Below are 21,904 nucleotides of genomic sequence, written 5' to 3'. Positions count from 1 at the left end.
CCCAACAACTCTTGTTGCAGCTCACACTAGGTCTGCTATTTACCCAGGGGATAAATATTGACTCAGCCCTGTGTGTGTACACAATAGCCAGTGTCTGCCAGGCCAGTTGCTTACAGGAGATGGAATTTAGTCTAAAGGCATTTATTTACCTGCCAGAGAGGAATGCAGCTGCCAGTGCTTCCAACACAGTGAGGACAGGCTCTGTTCACCCACACTGGGGAGACGTGGCAAAAACCTCTGCTGAGAGGCAGTGGGTACACATGGGCAGCAGCCACGTCGAGATCCTGTGAGGAGAGCTCAGAGCAGCCCTGAGGGATGGCTTGGAACCTGGCCAAAAAAGCAGTTCTGAAATTTCTGGGAACTACAAGACCCAGACCTTCATCATGTCAACTGCATTCTGCAAATATCTGGCCCCAGACAAAAAGGACTGGAAACTACATGTGCCCAACTTCTGGGATACCTCCTGTTTCGACCCCATGTGGACATTCTTCTGGAATAAAATTGCCTTTATGCTGGAATGGAATGTCTATACTGGGATATATTCTTGTCATGGTTCCTGTGTAAACAAGCCCTGAAAATGAATGGAGCTGGGCTTTTTCCTGTTTCCATTCACCAATAAACACCCTCAAAAGGAGTTTCCACCCCACTCTGGGTCCTGGTAACAATAGAAGTGGGAAGATAAAATATTAACACTATTTTGCAACAGGCAATTGCATGTAACTCCTCCAAGGAGAACAATGCTGCTCCAGGCAGGAAGGGAAACAAAAATTTTGGCTCCTGCACTTTTGGAAACACAAAGCTTTTGTTTTTAGTTTTACCACATTGCTTGGGGCAGGTCAGTCTAAGGGAGTTTGGCCTCTGTGACACCAGTGCTGGGTACTGGGCAGCAGAGCCAGGGCCCATGCACAGATACCAGACCCAGGGCAAGCATCCTGGGAGGATCCTGGTGGGAGCAGAATCAACAGGACTGGTGAGGTCAGGCAAGCATTTAAAAGGACTGTGCCTTGGGTCAGCTTTATTTCATGCCAGGGTTACAAGGAGGAAAGGGGCTGAGAAGGCTGCAAGCAGCCCTTATCAGCACGTAGTGCAACACAAAGAGGGCTCACCCACCTAGTCCTTGTCACTGCCATGGCTGGCAAAGTCCCCACCTGAGGCCAGCAGCCCCATGGTGGACACTCAAACCTTCCAGCCCTGACAGGGGATTTCAGTTTTCTCTCCTAAAACACACCTCCCAATAACTTCCCTGGCCATGGAGCCACTAGAGAAGTTTGACTCTTGTGGGACATGGTTGTGGATGCAGTAGACTTATGGGCTGGGGAAGATCATTAGTCTCTTGCTATGTCATAATTAGCAAAACACACTGATTTTTATTATTATAATTGGAGAGAAAACTTCTCAGCCATCTTTCCTCAAACAGCAGTTCAGCTAAGCACAAGGCCTGGACTTAGCTTCTAAATGTAGCTAGGAAATGGCATTTGCAGTATCCTGATAGCAGAGAAAACACTGAAAAGGTCTATAGGTTTGAATTCCAGCCCCTATTTTTCTCAGCTAGAGGGCACAGCATACTGGTCTGCCATCCTTGGAAGCACTCCAAAGAGGATGCACAAAAGGCAGGAAAATAGACAGAAGAATAAGGCCAAGTGTCCCCCCAGAGCTCCAGACCCCCCGCGGGGCAGCCCAGCCTACAGTTCTGAGTGCATCAGGAGTAGTCATCGGTCGGTTTCTGTTCTGCAGCAGGTCGTCTGTAGGAACAAACTCATCCAGGAGTCGATTCTGAGCCTCTTCTCTTCATTTAAATTATATATTTCTGTTGAAAAGAGAACACAATGAAGAAAAGTCACTTTCTCATTACGTATCTTTGTGAAATATCACTGGGGCTGGGCAGAGAAAAGCTTAAAAGGTCACTTTAATTTGTTAGGGATGGGGACATTTCAGTCTCAAAGACTTTTTTACATGCTGCCCCAGCAAGATCTTGTCCCTGGCAACTCCTGGCTAAGGGGTTAGCACCTCAGCTGTAAAAACACCCTTTGTGAGGAACTGAACACACTTGACACAACACGTGTTAGTACATCATACGCTGACTTTCAAGCCAGATTCCTGACCCCCTGCTCTCCAGCTCACCATTCTACTGTGGTCACTACTTCCTGAATCTTGTCCACTTCTTGTAACGTGCTTGCTGTTGTCAGTTCAGCCACAGCCTCAAAGACATCAGCCTCCGAGGCGTAGGGGTCCGGGTCGTACTCGTAGGAGTAGTAGGACAGGTCTGTCTGGAGTGGAGGCCCTTCCTCTGCTGGAAAGCAAACCAGAGCCTCAGGGTGTGCCCCAGCCCAAGAAAAGCCATTTCAGCATCACATACTGTGTTGCAGAGAAGGGTGATGGCATAAGAGGGAAGGAATTTTAATCAGGAAGGCAGATCAGGGGCCAAACGAGCACTTTACAGGAGCAGAGGAGGCTGCACTTGTCAGTGAACCTGCACGTACAGGCTTAGAGCCACAGGCTGGAAATATTCAATATCCCAGTCTGAGACCTGGGCACTGGGAAAAAAAAAAAGTGAAAAGAATTAAAAAATAATAACAGTAATAATAAACCCCTCAAAGTCTCATTTAGAGTATCTAATTATGAGAATTATCTAATCTGACGACCTTAAGTTAGGAACCATTTCACCCCAAGACCTGCATATGGTAAGATAAGAGTAAGAGATACCTCTGGGAATTACAGATGTCACAGATAAGTTACTCTGCACCCTGAAAATACATCTCTCTCCTTTGACCAGTCCAAGCTGAGCACCTCAGTTCAGGAGGGACAAGTCCCTGTGAAGATGTGCAACCTCTGCATTCTTCTAAGCTCCATTTTACGACAGTCAGTCACAAAGCCAGAGGCAGCATGATGGAGCTGTTGGCTTGGTGCATATCATGGAGAAGATCCGTGGAAGCAGCTAGATTTCTTTTCAGCCCAACAAGAATGGGGATTCTGGCACAACAGGCCAGGAGCCTACATCAAAGCCATCCACTCCTCCCTCAGCCTGACCCAGCAGCAGCTGAGCTACTTCTGCCCCAGCACAGGCACTGAGAAACTTCCATCATCCAAGACAGGACCAGGCTCAGCAGAGGCACAAGCACATCTGCAGCCTCCCTGCATCCCCTCCAGCCTATGCTAGGACACTGGCAAGCCCCCCACACTGCAAATCCCACCCAGAGCAGGCTGTGCCTCTGTGGGGGGTGAGTGCTCCCTGCCCAGAGGGTGAGACTAAGATAAAACATCGAGGAACACCAGCAGGTCCCTGTTTTCTAAGCTGTCCCTCCAGCCAGCTCTGCTGCCCATCCTTCCTGTTTGCTTTCTGTGGACACTGCCCTAATCCAAACCAAAGCAATCACTGAAACATCCTTGCTGCAGGGAGGAAATGTCCCCCTTTCCCCCGCCCTGCAAAGCTGGCTTTATTTAAGGAGAACACTCATTAAGGCCTTTGAAAATGTTTGTTTTCTAGAAATAAAATATCTGAAGGCTCTTCCCTGTTGCCTCCCACATCCTCCCAGCGCCAGGCTCGGCCCTAGGCAAGGGAACACTTGCCTGAAAGCAAAGTCAGTCTCTGTGCTCACTCCTTCTTGGCCTTCTCCATGCGAGAACCTGCCAGATCATGAGCTCCTTCTATGAATGGATGATTGCTGTCCACCAGGGACAGAATTAACATCACAGCCCTCACTCTTCCCAGGAATGCAGCACTGGAGTCAAAGCAAAGATGAAAGGCTGACATTTCCTGTTGCATACAAACCACTCCCCCATCTCCAAATGTTTGTGCTGAAGCCAATGTTTGCTGAACAGTGATGGGGTGAAAGGAAAAATGGCCCATTGCCAGTTCAACCAGTCCTAAAAACCAGCAGTCCAGTGAATAATGGGCCTGCCAGGGAGTGTTGTGAGAAGACTCCACTTGGAAGCAGAGCTCACTCTGATGTCCCTGCTAGGAGCTAGTGATAGGTGACTGCTTTTGGTTTTCTCAAACAAGAGAAGGAAGCAGGACAGCAGGAAGGTGGCACTGCTGCCAGCTCAGAGTGCACCACCACTGCAGCACTGACACCACCCAGTACTGCTGCAACACTCTGGGGCTGCTTTTCCATCAAATACAGCAGTACCATGATGTCAGCCTGCTGGCTTCCAACACCAGTGCCTCTACACTTAGCACTTTCAGCAGAGAAGATTCAGGCCATTGCAGAAGAGCATTAATGATCTATGGAAGCAATAAAAGCACCACTCCATCAGAGAGGTGATATCAGAGCTACTGAGGATCCCTGAGGCTCTGAGATCCACCCATATTTTTGTAGCCTAGTGTGACAATGATCTCAGGGATGCTACATATGAGAGGCACTCAAAATACTGATACTCTATGAGCAACCAAGATCCTGCTCCAGGAGCTTTCATGCCAAGCAGACATGACTGGCACAGGCTGGGAAAACATACTAGCAGAGCTTCAGTGCCCAGGGGCAGAGGGGGGTCCATGCTCTTCACCCAAAAAATGTTCCATCTCTCTGAGTCTCCATAACTCACCTGTGAGGAAGAACAGCTGAGGATGGGGATTCAGACATCAGTTGTTTCAGCTGAATCCTGCCACCCTGCACACTTCCCTCTCAGTCAAGAGTATATTTCTACAGATGCAAAGAGGATCTACCCATCTGTACCAAAAAGGGCTACAGGTTTAAGATCAGATCTCAGCCACTCTGCCTTGCTTGCTGCAACATCTACTGCAGCCTTTTGAAAAGCATTTCAAGAAGCTTTAATGACAGCTGGGGGCTGCAGGAAGCACTGCAGCCTGATTGTTCAGGACCATCTCCATACAGCTGCTTACCTTGCCCAGCAGAACCCAAAAGCTGTGGTTTATTCCAGCAGGCTCACGGGTGTACATGGAACTACCCTGCGAGGCTGCGACTGCCAGCGTGAGCCCGAGCACACTGATGGCTCCCCACTGTTTGCTGGAAGGAAGCTGCCCCTCATTGTTTCCATTGCTGGGGTCACAGAGACAAGGGCTAACAATGGAAGCATCAATCAAACCAGGCTGAGCCCCCACAAGTCACACGCCAAACGCAGAAAGATTTCAGACAACAGAAACACCACGTGCTTCTCCAAGAAAATGGTATTTCCTGGAGATTAACACACCAAGGCAGTCTCCCCAACCTGCCTTAAGCTTGATTTGGCTCCTGGAGTTTTGCATCCCTTTAGGAAATCAGAGATTTAGGCATGGCTCATCAGAACTTTGACTGGAAACCCAGAGCACCTGAGCCAACTTAAACCAATCACATGCTCCAATGCTAACAAAGCAGTGAGCCCAAGTGAGAACAGGGTACAGGGAGGGATTCATTCATTTGTTACACTTTGATTCATGTACCGTGTGGTTGACCTGAGAGGAGCCCAGAGGATTAATGGAAATCACATGCTGGGTGCTTTTCCTGATGCAGGATTTAGTCAGTTTTAGTTTTGAATGCTCACTCTGCCAGAGCTGCTCAGACAGCTCGGTTCAGAAGAGTATCTGCCTTCCAGGAGACTCAGCTTCAACACTCAGAGATCCTAGAAGAAAGGCAGCTCTAAATGCTTATGCTTTGATAAGCAGATCCTTATGGCATACAGGTTTGTTAAGCTAATGTTGGTACAAAAATGCCACACACCCAAAAAATAGAGATTTCCACCTCTGCTCTTGACAGCCCACAGAGCCAACATTGCTCTGGTCTCTTTAGAAACCAGAAGGTTATTTTTCTTAGATACTTTAATGCAGATTACTTCAGAAACACTGTTCTGAAAATTTTTAGATTGTAGACCATGGTCAAGTTCCATGTTTTTTTCCCAGATAACCATACTTGCACTATCAAATTTTCATTTGAAAATAATGGGATTGTGGGTCCATTTTGTAGAGCAGCAGCAAAGCACTTTGGATGGCCTTGCACAGCAGCAGTGCCCTACAGAGCAGTTTGGGAACGTGGCTTTAAAGGACTCAGGTTGCAAACAGAGTTTCCATGCTAAGCATGTCACATTTGCACAGAATAAAAGGCAACAAGCATTCCTTGCAGTTACCCCAACAGACAGCAGTCCAACACTGATACAGTCACACTAAGCCCAGATGAGAATGGGAAGGAAAACCAGAGAGACATTAAACACTGCAAGAGAGACATTAAACACTGCAAGATTGAGTGACCCACAGAAATAGTGATAAGGGAAGATTCACCACGCTGTCACACCTTCACAGGAAGGCTGTCCACCAACTTCTGCAGAGCAGAGGCAGGGCAGAGAATGGGCCAGTGTCTCTCCTGTTGGACACGTGCTAGTCTGAACTCTGGTGCAGAAGAAGGAGGTGAGAAGGCACAGAGTCTTCTCTTGAAGAATTAACTTGTTTTACTGATTTGTTAGGAGAGTTAAAGGCCAGGGGAAAATTAATGAGTGGAAAGCAGCCAGGAAAAATGTAGTCCAGTTTATTTACTAGAAACAGCATGAAACAAACTATTCTATTGACCCTCTGCTGCTTCTTGGTGAGATTTATTGTGAGCCATGAGCAAGTTCGACATGAGTCTTGGAAAAAAGTGTATGCATATAAGCACCAAATAAAATGAGCAGCCAAGTCCCTGGCTACTCCATCTACTGACCTTAACGTTTTTGCTCACTAAGGGCCTTTATTCCAAAGAGCAGCTCTGACAGAATCAAGACTGCCAGCTCAATTTTTGCACAGAACTGCCAGAGACAAAGTTAATCCACCTGGATTCTAGTTCTTGCCATGGTTTGGTCTGTTGTCATGTTCTGGTCAGTTGTTTGTTGAAACACATTACATCAGCCTGGTTTTAAATGTGAGCTTTCCAGCTTCATACTGAAGAAAAGATCACAGAGCATATGTTGTTCAAACACACCAAGGCTGAGAAAACAGGAGGGACACTTGCCCACTCCTGTGAACAGTGACCTAAATCTTGCCTGTGCACTGAACAGAGCAGGTACCACACAAGATTTCCTGAAAGGAAAAGGACAAGCAGAGCTACCCTGTTGCCAAATAGTTCTCCTCCTAATTTGCCTTGACCTCTTCATTTTTTCTCATTTCTGCATGTTCTGCCTTTTCTAAAAGACAAAGAAATCCAGCATCTTTACTTGAATGTGCTTAAGAGCCATACAATGATGGGATAAGCTTTAGCCTTCCTGAGGAAAAAGGCCTTGGAAAAAGGCAAGGGCATTACCTGCTGGAGTCTGTTGAACACTGGGCTGCTCAGCTGTGTGGGAGTGTGTCTCCCTTTCTTCTGGCAAATTCTTGGCTGTAAATAAAAAGAAAAATAAATGCATTGATCATAAAGTTTGTTAACAAATCTCTAGATTATATTTGCATTTCCAGAGGTCACATACTCAATTCACTGAGCTACTGCACTGCACGTCTTGAAAGCCCATGCAGAATCTCCAAAGAATGTTACACTTCATGGATGTAATTTTTATCTAGGATTATTCACTTCAGATTAAATAGTGTCACTAATTTTGCCTGATGTTCATTCTGACTAATAAAACATGAATCCATTAGAACATTAAAGCAGTTGTTCTGAGCTAAACAGGAAGGCAGCTGCTCTTATAACTTAATCCTCTGTAGTGCAAGTGTGAAAATCATCCATCAGAGGCTTTGAATTCTCTTTTCCCTGCCACACATATGTAATTATCACTCACTTAGATGAGGATTTGTAGAGTTCTACAGACAGATTCTAACAGAAAAAGGAACTGAATGAAACCTACAGGCAGAACACTGGGACATGGGCATCTGTTCTATCCTTGTATTATTCCTGCACGATGCTACTTCCATCTGGCAATGGTTGGGGTAAACCTGTCCATCTGATCCACACACAGGCTCCCCATCATAGCCACAGTCTCGTGAACACATGCACTGCTCAAAATACTCATCCTCCAGGCAGCCAAAAACGTTGTTGCATGGTCCAGAGTGAACAAAGCCTGAAAAGGAAAAAAAAGAATCCAAAGTAGTATTTTCATGTAGCTTGGGGAAGGGGAAGATCCAGTGGTAATTTTCTTCTATTTCTCTGATGTAGGTTTTCATGCTGAACTCCCTAAGACTTCTCCTTGGAAGCTACAAAGCTGGCAGAATATAAAGCCCTGAGAATAAAGTTGTCTTTCTGAAAGAACCATTTTGCACCAGATTCCAGATATAGGGTAAAGCAACTATCTTGTATGACATGGGAGACAGAAAGGAACTTGTGGTTTCTGGGGAAAGTTATTCAGTTATTCTTTCCACTGAAGCATGGAACTGTTTAATCTTCCCACAGATAATTGTGGAACTCTATTGCTAGATATTTTAGAGAAATAAAACCAAATCAGATGTTAAAGAGTTTTTACCTTTATGTTTATCAATACATCTCACCTTGAGCAGGTTCTTCCAGAATTACACATTTTATCTTGCCTCTGAAGCAAGTAAGAGTCACTTGGGTGACTGAAGAGCAGCCTGCATCTGTCTGGCTGTCAGCAGTTTAATACAGCTAATCCCACAAATCTCTCTAAAACCCCCACTAACACAGAGAGTGAAACAGAGCCTTTTCCTAAGCATAGTGTTGAGTTCTGAACTGGAAGGTGTGTCTGTGGGCTCTATTTTCTAAAAAAAAAAAAAGCTTGGCTTTAGCACAACTCACCAACCCACTGGCTGGCTGAGCTCTCCACCTCGTTGCACGTTGGCCCATCACAGAGCTCCCGAGCCAAGGGACTGTTCTCACTCACGTTGTAGAAACGAGTTGCTTCAAAAGCTGCAGGCCAGCAAGAGGGAGAGATCAGAGCCTTGCACCCAGAGCTCTACTGCTGGCAAAAGTCAAAGGAAAACAAGCACGTACCTGGCTCATAGTAATCATACACTTTGATAGGAACAGGAGCTGTTTTCCCAACTATATGCTCTCTGAAAGCTTGAAACTTTACACAGGTCATGCACTGGCTAGGAATCTGTGTGAAATCATGTAAAAGACTCACTGTAACAAAACCTGCACTTGAAGTGAAGAGAGAGACAAATGCAGCATGTGCTTCTAATGTAACAGGGATGCTTGGGAGGAATGAAGACACCTCCAGTACCAGGTATAGAGACAAAGATCATGGATAAAAGCCAGGTGGGATGAATGAAAATACATGACACTTCACTGGCCTTTAAAGCACATGCTTGCCATACAACAAAGTCAGACAGTCAAACCTGAAACTCAAGCTGTATCCCCTTGGCTTACCTAATACCACTCCTCTCATCAGCCAGCTTGCTAATGCAGCTACCTAACAACTTACTGCTGACGACCAAGCCAGGAAAGATCTCACCTTCCACCCTCAGGTATGCACTGCCAGATCTGACTTAGACTCTGTCCTTTTAGCAATGCTACTTGTACCTGAAGGCGAGGCAAAAATGAAGTGATATCTGCCCAGGAATCCCATATGGGCTGAAGCTGATCATCTGCCTCTGCTATGCTTTGGTTTCCAACCCACACCACACCACCTACCTGCCTCAAAAGAGGCTCAAGCAGCAGGCCAGTTAAAGCTCCATGGTAATCCTCATCCGTGAGGGACCATCAGCACCAAGACACTGTATCTGTGCCTGACCCACTGGGCATTTGCCAGTCACTGAAGAGCAACGTAACTTGGAGAAACAAAGTCATTACCTCATCAAAGTAAAAAAGGACTTTTCTTCCATCCACTTCGTATCTTTTTAATCCGATTTGCTTGTTCATCAATAACTGGAAAAAAAGAAAAATCAGCAGGTTTAGTTTCCTCTCATGGATTGCAGTTGCTGTCATACAATTGAGGAAAAAGCCACCCGAGGTCTCTCTGGTGAGCTGGTGAGGAGCTCTTGCAAGGTGCACAATGCTGAGTGTTCTTCCTGGTCCCTGGTGCATTTATCTCCCTCAGACTATGCCTGACACGCCATCCACAGTCTAATTGAAAAGCTCCCAGATTGTTTCCAGTACCAAGGCTCAAGCAAGACCTCAGAGACCCCAAAACACTCAATAAAGTCTCTTATTTACCCTCCTTCAGACCACCAGGGAATTACACTGCTGGATCACAGTGGGTATTAAAGGTTCCTTTCTCCCACCAGCTGAAAAAAATCTAAAACATTCTTCTGCCAGGAAAATTAATCCTTACATTTGAAAAGAGCAGCCATTTGAAAGAGCTCGAGGCATCCTCCCTTTTGAAGAATAGGGTCAGGCCAGGCCTCTGCTGCTCATCTCTCCCTCTGAAGCCCAGGGATTCATAATTTGCATTGTACCAGCCAGGCCTCCCGACTACCTCTGCATATCTGGGGAGTATCAGAACACAGCCTAGGAGTACTCCCCACATCAGGGCTGCTACTGCCCCATATCTACCCCAGCCATTTGTAAAAATGCTCTAAGCTCATCTCCTGCTGACTGCAGGTCTGTGTTTGCATCACGAGCATGGTCTCCAGAGGAGTGTGCAAGAGCCCTCACTTACAGAACTGCTGCATCACCCCAAAGAACCCAGCAGCTGTCTCCCTGGCACAGAATGAGTCACCCCCAAAAGAGAAACACTATCATCTTAGAGAATTCTACAAATTTTTCTTTCAAAATTTCCAAAAGACTTACTCCTATGATTTTTGGAATATGACCACCTCAGTATTAGCAGGACTGTCATGCTGTATGTACTTATCAATCCCCATCAGTGTTTTGATCAGTTGTATGCATCTATCATGTGAAAAACATTTCATCCAGAAGCTGGGAAGGATGTGGAAAAGGTCTCTTGTGTTTTAACCCCAGTTTGGGCAGCAGAGTGAGGGCCAGAGCAGATACTTTAAGTCTGTTCTCCAAACTGCCCTTTTACTTTAACCTCTGTTGGATGATCCCATTTGTGACACAGGAATAACATTTCCTTGGCCCTCTTTTAGATTTTATTTTAATGTTCCTAAGTTAGTTTGAGATCTCGGAGTGAAAACACTGCAGAAAGTAGAACAAAGCATTATTATTATTATGCATTAGAAAGAATGACAAGAAGCAAAAAGCATTTCTGCTGAAATTTGCCCAAACCTGCTACCAACAGTTTTAACTGGGAGTTTCTTCAGCATAGTGCTTCTAGCTGTAAAACCCTGCACACAGCTTCCTGCTATGACTGTAACAAGCAAAGGAACATGTGTTTAAGTCCCACACAATATGGAAAGGGCCAATTTAATTTGTCCTTATAATTTGAGGGGCCTGATGGTGGCTGTTATTACTCAGCAGTGGATGGCTGCAGACAGTCCTTTTATGAGGGCTCGGAGAGGCTGGCGCCGCCGGGGAACGCTCAGCTCAGCTCCAGCTGCATTTTTCTGGTGAAGCTTGAGCTACACCAGCCTGGGGTGACCTCCCGACCTTGTCGACACCCAGCATTATTAGAAGGATTTGTGGCTGCCCAGCCAGGGGGCTGCCCTGGACGTGCAACAGAGCATTTATGAACCAGCAGTGCCCCGGGGCCGCCCGTGGGCTCGCTCCGTGCACACTGCTCCCTTGGGAGGGCACACAACAGGCAGGAGATGTGATTTACAGGCCTGGCCCTGGCCAGGGTAATGAGAAAACACAGCAGTGGGGATGGCAGGACTTGGTGGTGACCAAACTACACCATAAAACCAGCATGGGCTCTTCAGTGGAAGAATTTTGTCTAGGTCAGCGTGATGGGGATACACATTTGATAGCCAGGATTAAATCCTGGGGGTTGCAGCTGCATCTTCACTCTCTACCCATACACACACTTGAGCTTTGTCCCCACGTTTTTACAGATGCAAAGGGTTTCTGCAGTAAGAAAGATGGAATTCAGCTCTTCAGGATGAACATTCCCCCTTGAAGATGCAATACCCTTCCTGATTTAGCAAAATCTCCTGCTACCCAAAGGAAGTCATTCTGTTCTGCTTATGAAATAGGCTGCTCAGTACCAATCCCAAGCACAGAATCCTCTCTCCAAATCAAGGCATCAACTACATTGTCTTTTGCCCAAACAGTTGTCAAAGTGGTGGGGTTTGAACCAGCTTTTTTGTGTCTGACAAGCACTGAAGTGTGCACTGCATGAGGTACCAAACAGCCTTCTGAGACTTCACTTGGGTCAGCTCTGTGCTGCAGGAGCTCAGCCTGACCAGCTAGGAAAGAGAATCAGCTCCTCTTCCCATTAAGAGAGGGGGAGAAAGGAAAACAAAGCACCTGCTATTCTACTCCCTGCCCAGAGACCATCACAGATGGGGCCACACCAGGACTCTGTTGCTTCTCTACACAACACACCAGTAAACAAAAGAGGAAGAGGTAATGAACAAAAGTTCACTGGAAAACCAGAAGCAGTTTCCTTGCAGAGAGCATATCCTAATGTTAATCATATATTCACAATTATCTCAAGTATTTCTGTGCTCAGAACAAGTCCAAGGTGCCCTGGACACAGGTTAGTGTAAAGCAGCACACAGCACAGGAGCAGACTGCTGCCTTTCAGCAGTAACTAAACAGAAAAGCAGCATGTTTGGTTTCCAGGTCTTTAGCTGGGAGACTGGACTGGCCCAGCCACATAAACAAGGCTCACAGCAGAGCACAGCTCCCTTGGCAAAGAGGAACAAGTGCTCAGGGACTGGAGCAGCAGAGCCTGTGCAGGCCCTTGGGACACAACGTGGGACCTCTCAGCACTGTCAGCCTAGAAACTCTGAACTCTGTCCCATGCTGAAACCAGTAACAGAGACACTCACTCAGTACAGGCTGGAGCTCCCATTTCTATACTTTCTTCTCAGCCCATTTCAGGAAAAATAGGTTAAGTAACAAATCTCTGTATTCCTTAACAATTTTTTCTGTTCTTCTGTAATGAAACCCTCTTTGCACTCTTTGTTTCAGCTCTTTCCTTCTGCTGATAAAACATTCCATGGGTTTAACACCATAAAGATATCCTGTTGTTCTCCTGTCCCACTTTGAGTTCTCTGGCCCTAAGTCAGGTTTCCATCCACATTTTTTTTTTTGCCTTTATTTACATACATTATTATGACAGAGAACTTACTTGATAGCAGTACAAATGACTGTCACAACACCTTCAGCAGAAGGAGACAAGATGATAACCAGACCCACTACAGGCCCCCTAATCTAATTCTCCTCCTTTTTCTTACCAGTGGTGCTCTTGCCCCCCACATTTTTTTTTTTGCCTTTATTTACATACATTATTATGACAGAGAACTTACTTGATAGCAGTACAAATGACTGTCACAACACCTTCAGCAGAAGGAGACAAGATGATAACCAAACCCACTACAGGCCCTCTCACCTAATTCTCCTTTTTCTTACCAGTGGTGGTCTTGCCCCATCTGAATACCCCAATGAAATTTGTTGCACCATTGTTGCCTCTGAGAGAACATCAGACTCAGCAGTCAACAGGCAGATAGAAGTGGATACATTTTACATGCATCCCTTTGAAAACAGAATTCTCAACATGCAGCTAGTGAACAGAGAGCAAATAACTGATATTTCTGTTTATGGGATAAATTAATATCTGACCAATACACATCTCTGTACATTCCAGTACAGCTCCCCAGTATCAAAAGGATGAAATTCTCTTCTCAGTGACTAATACACAAGTTTCTCTGGCTTCAGTGACAGCCCAGGAGACTGACAGCAGCTTTTGACACAGATTGTGAGCCCCTGCAGAGGAATGTGTTAGTCTCATTTCCTCCAAGCAAATGCAATGGTGTTTATATCACAAATTAGCCAAATCAAGTGAAATCCTAGAGAAGGCAAAGCAATGTGCATGTTTCCTTGAATTGGGATGTCAAAATAAACTGTTTGGTCTTCACTACAATTCTGCTTGAAAATTCTTTCCCCAAATACCTTCTCCTCCCAGCATAGCAAAGATGAACTTACTAACAGAAGAGAACCTTTGGAAGCAAAATGCTTTTCATCTCTTTACCAGTTCTCAAGGATGCAAAGATTTTACAATTCTTGAGCTAAATAGCCCTTGAAAACTTTGCAGGATAAACCCCACCAGTGGATACACTGTAAAGGTTCCACAGAACCTACAGCAAAGCTGAAGCCTCTGGTTCCTCTCCCCTAGAGGGCTGGCTGGGTAAGAGGCACGTTCTGTCCACCTCCGTTTGGTCTGCAATAAACATGATGTGCTCCCAGAAGAGAGGGAGAGGAAGAAAAAAATGGCAAAAAATTCCAAGACACAGAGCCTCCAAAGAAATGGAATCCAGATGTTGGAGATAACACAGCCCACTAAGAAGCCATAAACAGCTCCTGTTAGAGCACATTTTCACTTCAGCCTTTCCAAATGGGTCTTATTTAATTACTGTGTACTGTGCTCAGTAATAAACCTGCATTTGGCCAAGTTTGGTACATTTGTTAATCTGGCACAGAACATCTGTTTACTCATTTCAGATAAATTATTTTTTGGAAAGTGAAATCTCCAGCCCCCCCTGCTTTAATTGCATCTTTTTGGACAGCACTCTAACACTCAATGGCATTTGCTCCCCATTGATCCCCAAAGGGAATTCCTGCCAATTAGAGAGCCAGGCCCTGGCCCAAGATCTCACCTTGCACTCTCATTCCATCATCTTACCTGCTCTAGGCTCTCAATGTCTGCACGAAACCCTGAGAACAATGGTACCTCCAAGACAGCCATGTTAGAAGATCCAGAGTGCAGCCACCTTCCCATGAGAACAAAAAGGGAGAAAGAATGAAAACAAACTCAGGATCCAAGACAACAAAGGGTACATGGTCAACTCAGGATGGAGAACAACTGAAACAAACTTCAGAGGAAACAATATTAAAAGAATCTACTCTTCTTTGAAGGACTTGTTGAAAGTCACTCTCTACTTGGTTTTACAAAATTATCTCTTCTGCATTTATTCACCAAAAATTAAGCACAACTCACAGAGGGCAGAGGTGTAGGAGAGGCTCAGGCAGATGGAGACAGTGCAGAAGGATGGATGTAGTCTCCTGGGGGGCTGCTTGCCTTAGTTTTCAATTAACCACTGAGAACATGCAGTTGGTAAAAGAAATAACCCCTTGGAGTAGAAAAAAACTTCTGTTCTTTCTTAAGTGGAAGGCTGTAAATGGACTGTGGTGTAAAAGGAATGTCACTTCCCACTACCAGGCAGAGTCATTCAGCTCTGGGGTTCTATAAATGGCCACTTCTCTCCAGTATCTAATTGACAGTGAGAAAAGTATTTTTTTCTCACTAATGAGAATTTGCTAATGAGTTAGCAAACTCACTCTTGAGTTACAAGTGTTAAACAATTCACTGCCTATATATTTCCTCTACAATATCAATGAAGACACAGAAAACCCAGTGAAATTCAAAATTGTTACTGCTGAAGGGTGCATTTAAAAAAACAACAAAGGAAGGGGTGGAGAGAAAGTTTATTTGGGCCTTTGCAAAAGATTTCAATTTCTTGCAGCATGGCAAAAAGACCAACGGTAACAAAGAAGCTCTTGCTGATTCCAGAACAATGCTCCTTTTCTCTGCATTCACATTCAGGCAGCTCTAAACCATCCCTCCTTGGCAGCTCACCTGTTTGCTGTTTAGTTGCACCACAAAGACAAGGAGCTTGGACCCAGGAGGGCTTATTAGCTCATGCCCAGCACTGAGAAAACACAGCAGAAAGCTTCCAGGACCAAGGCTGCCAGAGCTGAACTGGCTCCTGCAGGGCTACTTGGGGGCCTCTTTATGGGGACCTCCCCAGTGAGGGTGGGTGTGAGTTTGCTGGAGCCCTGCACAGGGCCAGCCTGGATGTCACCCCACACCCAGCTCCTACACCCACAGTAGCATGAGATGGGCTGTGCACAGCTCCAGCTGCCTTCTGTGAGACAGTTCAGGGCTGGCAGCTTCCCAGAGACTCTAAGCCTTGTTAATCCTGATCTAACTCCAGGCACTATGCTCCCTAAAAAAGAAATCCTGCAGTATCCTTTTGCCTGCATTTCCCCTGCTTTCTGTTACATATCACAGCCCTGCATCTCCCACATTGTTTTCTCCTCAAAAGTGCCCCAAGGACTTCACTGAGCATGGCAACACTTAAAACACAACGTTCTGAAGAACACCCCCAGCTCCAAGTATTTCAACTGTCATCCTTAGCTGCACTTTTCTATTCACATTGCTTAAACAAAACAATGCAGGAGTTAAAAGAGCATCATTACAGGAAGAAGGGGAGGAAAGGGAAGACTTCATTTGCTTTTGTTTTCTTTCCAAGCAATCAATCTCCTTGGACTGGGCTTCCTCTCAAATTTCTGTCTTTGCTCCAGCAATTCCCAGGGCAGAGGTTTCAGAACTAACAACAGAAAGGTTGTGTTGATGCAGGGCAGCCTCCTTAGCTACAGGCATCTTCAAGGGACTGACAAGACCTTCTAAGCCTTTCTCCCCAGTGCAAGCTGCAGGGCTCAGGGATGGGGAGAGGAGGAGAGAAGGTGATGTTGTGTTCTACGCTGCCAGGCTGACCCCAGGAAACTTTTGGTTGATGGGTTTGAGTTGCCCATCACTGCCTGTTGTTACTGCAAGGAGGAAGAAATTCAACTAGGCCATAAAAGGCCTGGCCCAGGATTTCTCAGGCTTGTGGCAATCATCAGAGGCAATGCATCCACCAGCAACACGGCCACGTGGGCAAGGGGCAAGTGTGTTGACAGAGATAACAAGCTCTTATCCTTCCCTGGAGTCACTGCAACAGTTTTCAGGGCTGTAGTCCCCTTATGGCATTGCCTCTGCAGGAAGGAAGGGGACAGAGAATGATAAGGGAGCAGAAGTTTTCCATTTCCATGAATTACATCTGAGCCATTCACTTCACTTCTGCAGTTTGAGTTCAGTGAAGCTGTGGCCCCACCACCTGCCATGCTCCTGCTCACAAATATGCAGACTAGTTTGGAATTGCTTAGGAGTGGTTTCTTCTGCTACACAGTAGGCTGCTGAAGTCCTCCTTATTTGCTCTGGTTGTGGCTTTCCCTCTTTTGGACCAACTTTGCAGCAAACTGAAATCAAACCATTTTGTAAAGTCATCAACTCCTGATAACTGCAGCAGTACTGATGTGTTTAACCAAGACCTGTAAGTGGATTGAATGCAGGTCAGAATCTCTTCTTGCTGCTCTTTGCCTACAGGCAAGCTGTTTTTTCTCAATATCTTCAGTTTCCCAACTTATAAACCGAGATGGAACCACTAATGTCTTTACAATGTGCTTTGAAAGCTAGGAATGAAACTTCTGAGCTTTAATATTGTGCCATCTTTAAAAAGTATTTTGAAATTCATCATATGGAATAAGGAGACAATGAGCTTTAAAGAGCTTGTTAACAAACATCTGCATATATGGTGCCTTTACTGTAGATTCCAAATTCAAACCATGGCAACAAGCACCTTCTGTTAGGTTTTTGCTATCCAGAACTGAAGAATAAGCAACTAAGCAACTCGAACACTAAGTAAAGTCAATAATATTTATAAAGCTTTCAACATGTTTAAGATATTAGTTAACCAGCTGAAATAACCTAATCCTTTTAGGCTTTTAAGGAAAATCTGTTACTGAAGATCTAGAAAATAATCCAGAACTTTTATTTTCCTCCTGATACATGCAAGTGACATTCAATTTGTCTTCCTCAGCATTTGGAGAGGCAGTAATGAAACTTAGTGATAAAAACCCAAGATGCTGATCTCTGTGTAAATTTTGATCTTCTTTCTCTACTGCTGACATACACTTAGCACTAAAATGATGAATGCCACGTGTTAACTCTGTCCTACAGCCCACAATTGTGGTTGAAATTTTGCATGTGAGGTGTTCTATCTTTCACCTTTTGAGGTAGGGACAATGCAGCAAGAAAGAATTTGTTTTTTTCCTGTACTGATGTATCAGTACAGATGTGCTGATCAGCAAACTAACTGGTCTCTGAGAAACAAGCAGGACTGGATGCAGCTTGGCAGTGCCTACCTAGTGCATGTCTCCAGTATGACTTTGTACTCCCGATGGTCCTGGTCTGAAGCTGGGTCATCATCATCCCCCAGGGCCCTCTCCCTGTGCAAGGCTTCAGAGACATCTGGAGAGACAGACCGCAGGAGATTTGGAGCTTGAAGATGCTGCTCTGACTTGGGCTCCTTCAGGTTAACCAGGAGCTGGAAAGCTGGTTTGGCAATAGGATCAGGTACATTGTAAGTGACATCAATCTGCAGCAGAAAGGGGGGGAAACCAAAACAAATAAGGGCATTTATTAGACCCCCAATGTTTCATAGCATCTACAAATGTTCCCTAAAGACCAGCATAAACACCAGAGCTCTTCAGAGAGAGGCAACGGTGGGCACAGAGCCAAGGGAGGCTTTACAAGAGTTATATGTAACTAAAGCTGTACCAGAGCAGATTCACCCTGCTGCAATCACATTTACTTCTAGGAATTAGAGCAGCACCATGCTACACAATTCCTTTGAGAGATATTTAAATTGTAACTCCTTCCTCAGGGCAAATGAGGATTAAAAAAAGTAGCAAAAAGACTGAGTTCAGAAATCATCTGCTCAGATGCTTTCTCCAGCCCCATGGCAACTTTACCTGCATCAGACAGCAGCCTTCACCTTTGGCACTCACAAACAGCCCCGTTGGAATACTGGGGATCTGAGGAGAATCCACAATTAAGATACAGACATGGCACTCAGAATGGAAACAAGTATCAATTTTAAATTTATTCTGTACAAAATATCTTTCCAGTTATAAAGGAGACTGCAGAAGTGAAGTGAGCAGGAATTATTTTTTTCAGCAATCTGCATTTAACAATGGTAGACACAAGTAGCAGCACAAAATAAGCATCAGGCATTAGTTACAGTGAAAAGTGCCCTTCACTGTGAGTGCTGCCTCCTTCACATCAGAACCCAGCCATAAAACCCCAGAAAGTCCCAAGATCTTAGTGTTTTAACTTGTGCTTTTACCAGTACTGAACTTATCTGATTTGTCATTCAGAACCCAGCTCACATGGATGGCTTTCCAAATCTGGCTATCTAAACACAAAACCACCTACCACTGCAGTCTGGAGCACTTTTTTATTCATCTTGTTAAGCTCAAATGTCTCCTGGTAGTCTAGATTAGTAGAAGCCAAGGAAATGGTGAGGTTGACTCCTCCCACGTAAGAAAGGATGGCGTATTCAGCCAGAGCCTGCAGGGCTACACATGTGTCCTAGGGAGCACAAGAGGCAGAGGTCAGAGGAGTGAAGAATACAGGAGCACAGCAGACTTACAACCAAGCACTGTGCTGTGCAGTCATCACCTCAGGGAGCACTGCCCACCTTATTAATTCAGACAGCAAAAGAAACAGCAGGTTTTGTTCACATTTGCTGTCAAAGGCATCTGCAAGGATCCAGTCTAGGTTCCTTTCAAGTTATCAGTCCATGAAAGAAGCACTAAAGGACATTAGGAAGTTTTTCTTCTTACCAGGACACAGAGAGTTTCTGTCTAGACTCTAGATGGAAACTCTGCACTGATCATTCCCAAATCCCTTGATTTGTCCCATTGATTATGCATGTACTGAATGAGCCTTTTCAGAGGCTACCCACCTGAGTAGATGAGAATCCTCCAAGTGCATTCCTTTGCTGTGAAAGCCATTTTACTACTGGGAGTGCAGAGGCCACATCTCCTAAGAGTGTGTATGTCAAAAGGGCATAAGATGTCATTTCCACTTCTGCAGAAACAACTGAAATAAGAGAGGGGGGAAAATAAATCAAAATACCATTTAGGAGTGAGAATCTGAGCAGGTTTAGCAACAGAACAGGCCTACAGATAGCAGGTCTAGAGATGGACCAGGCTGCCCAGAGAGGCTGTGGAGTCTCCTTCACTGGAGAGATCCCAAATCTGCCTGAATGCTCTCCTGTGTGACCTGCCCTAGGTGAGCCTGCTTTGGCAAGGTGGTTGGGCTAGATGATCTCCAGAGGTTCCTTCCATTCTGTGAACAATTCACTAGAACACACAGTCGGGGGCCTGCTCTTGCCTTGTTCCCTTACCTCTGTCTTTGCAGTAAAAGTACCTGATTGAGAGAGCCCATCGTTAAATCCCATGAAGGTATCTTCATCAGCAACAAGAGTTCCTGTCAAGCTCCAGTGTGTAAAGCCATCTAGGAGAGGACAGTGGAGTATGTATGTTATTAGAGCAGCTTCTGTGTGTGGGGAGAATCAAATTCTACTTTTGCTTTGACTCAAAGAACAGATTCATGCCCCAGCAGCACTGTCCCTCCCTTTAGACAAGCACCCCTGGGCAAGAGGCTCCCTTTGCAACTACAAAGGTGGCTCAATGCCATAAATTAGGTAATTCCTGGATTTTGGATTAAAACACAGGGTGAGGGAACATGCTGTGTTACAAGGCACACTGTCACACTGACAGGAAAGGTGCTTGCAAAGCCTTCCTTCAGCTGGAGCTGCACGCCTGGAGCCGAGGTACTCAACCCTCTGCAGAGAGTCAGGGAAGCTCCTGTGCCGTGAGGGAGCCCTCATCTCACAGGCTGTAATTCAAACAGACCACTCCAGTCCCGGGCTGGGGGCTGTTCCCTGGGGAGGCTGGGCAGCAGGGTGGGCAGGGCAGGCCAGGCAGGGTACCTTGGGTGAGGGCCATGCTGTTCATCCTCCGCAGGGGCACGGCGGCAGCGGGGCTGCGCAGCAGCGCCAGCGCGTACGCCGTCAGGGCACTGCTGTAGGGGTCTTCTGCTGAGTACAGGTTGGACTCTAAGAAGTGTTTGGCTTTGTCAACAGCTGTTCTTTCTTCCTGTATGACAGGGACAGAGCACAGACATATACACGGAAAAAGACCCCAGACATATCACCAGCCTCTGTATGTCAGGAGTTAGAATCACTTTAGTTCTTGTTACTTCCCGTCCTTTAATAACCAATCAAACCCTAGGAAAGGTGCATTTTGCTCTCTGCAGAATGACACTGACACTTCCCCTTCCCTAGGAAAAGCCAGGCACCACAAACTCAAAAAAAGAAGACAGCATAGCAAGAAAGATTTAAGCTAAGACCAAGACCCATCTCTTTCCCCTGAAGCTGAAGAAGTCTCCACTGTTTGATTGTGTTCCTGACACTCCGGAGCGTCTGGCAGACGCCAGAGGATAATAAAGGCCAAGGTTCCCAGGGGTCCCTGCAGCCAACAAACATGTTTTATTAACTCACTCAATGACCTCACCACGTAGGAACGTGGCTCTGATAATTTATAGAAACCATTTAATTGGACTTGATGTAATTTGGTTTCCTTTGATTTCCCTGTGGCACTAACCTTCCCCTTCCTCATTTCCTAGCTAAGATCATTAGTAACACTTGCAAATCTCCTCTAGGAAAGCCATTAGATCCACATAAACTGCACTTAGCAAATAAAACTGCTAGGGCTGTCTTGACATACAGCAGCCCAGAGAGAGCATCACATCACTTTGCAGAAGGGGGGACACTGCTAACAGGGAGGCAGAAAGTTACTCTCTGTGTATTGAAGGATTTTCTCTCTTTTATTTTTTAATAAGGTTGAAGGCCTTCCCTTCCAGTAAAAACTGGGAGTTGAGGGGTATCTGCTTGCAAGAGCAGCATGGTCTCACTCCTCAACCCTTTTGTCCAGCTACACATCTCCAAGACATGCTGCAACATCCACGACACCTCCTGCTTTAGTCTTTCAGTCCTACCTGTACAGACTTACTCACCCACACCACTCTTTCTGTGGGCTGTTGCAGAGCAAGTGAAGTCATCACGACCTGCTCAGCACATCTGCAAGTGGATGTTTGCCCAGGCACAGTCATGTTACCTGAGTATCTTCATTCTAGTGAAACTGATGCAGGCAAAAATACAGCAGGAGAGGAGCACTGCTTCTGCTAAGAGTTTTAAGGAATCTCTAAACTGCCAGTTGTACTGGAAGTGATGTGTTTTTTTTCCACTTCAAAAGTTATGCAGTGTAATTGCACGTTCCTACGTAGCTGTGGGTTTTTTTTCTGTAGTCTCCCTGTCTCATTACAA

General features: G+C 45.6%; 1 protein-coding gene across 1 annotated transcript in view; it reads right to left on the bottom strand.

Moving 5' to 3' along the window:
- Positions 1–1,247: 1,247 nt before the first annotated feature.
- CPAMD8 (C3 and PZP-like, alpha-2-macroglobulin domain containing 8) overlaps positions 1,248–21,904 on the bottom strand; it is a 48,320-nt gene continuing 27,663 nt past the window's right edge. Inside the window, exons 29-42 of the mRNA XM_008949000.1 lie at positions 20,510–20,675; positions 19,945–20,031; positions 19,478–19,614; positions 18,946–19,101; positions 18,483–18,545; positions 17,874–18,106; positions 14,530–14,617; positions 9,633–9,707; positions 8,832–8,937; positions 8,637–8,747; positions 7,735–7,947; positions 7,197–7,271; positions 2,122–2,290; positions 1,248–1,807 (exon numbers count right to left, since the gene is read on the bottom strand). Of these exons, the coding sequence (XP_008947248.1) occupies position 1,807; positions 2,122–2,290; positions 7,197–7,271; positions 7,735–7,947; positions 8,637–8,747; positions 8,832–8,937; positions 9,633–9,707; positions 14,530–14,617; positions 17,874–18,106; positions 18,483–18,545; positions 18,946–19,101; positions 19,478–19,614; positions 19,945–20,031; positions 20,510–20,675 (1,680 nt within the window). The 3' untranslated portion in view covers positions 1,248–1,806. The remainder of the gene's footprint in view (positions 1,808–2,121; positions 2,291–7,196; positions 7,272–7,734; positions 7,948–8,636; positions 8,748–8,831; positions 8,938–9,632; positions 9,708–14,529; positions 14,618–17,873; positions 18,107–18,482; positions 18,546–18,945; positions 19,102–19,477; positions 19,615–19,944; positions 20,032–20,509; positions 20,676–21,904) is intronic.

This window comes from Merops nubicus, unplaced genomic scaffold, assembly GCF_000691845.1.
Source record: "Merops nubicus isolate BGI_N331 unplaced genomic scaffold, ASM69184v1 scaffold11971, whole genome shotgun sequence".
Classification (NCBI taxonomy): Eukaryota; Metazoa; Chordata; class Aves; order Coraciiformes; family Meropidae; genus Merops; species Merops nubicus.
The sequence above is the reverse complement of the archived record's forward strand: the minus strand, read 5'-3'. Positions and strand labels throughout refer to the sequence as shown.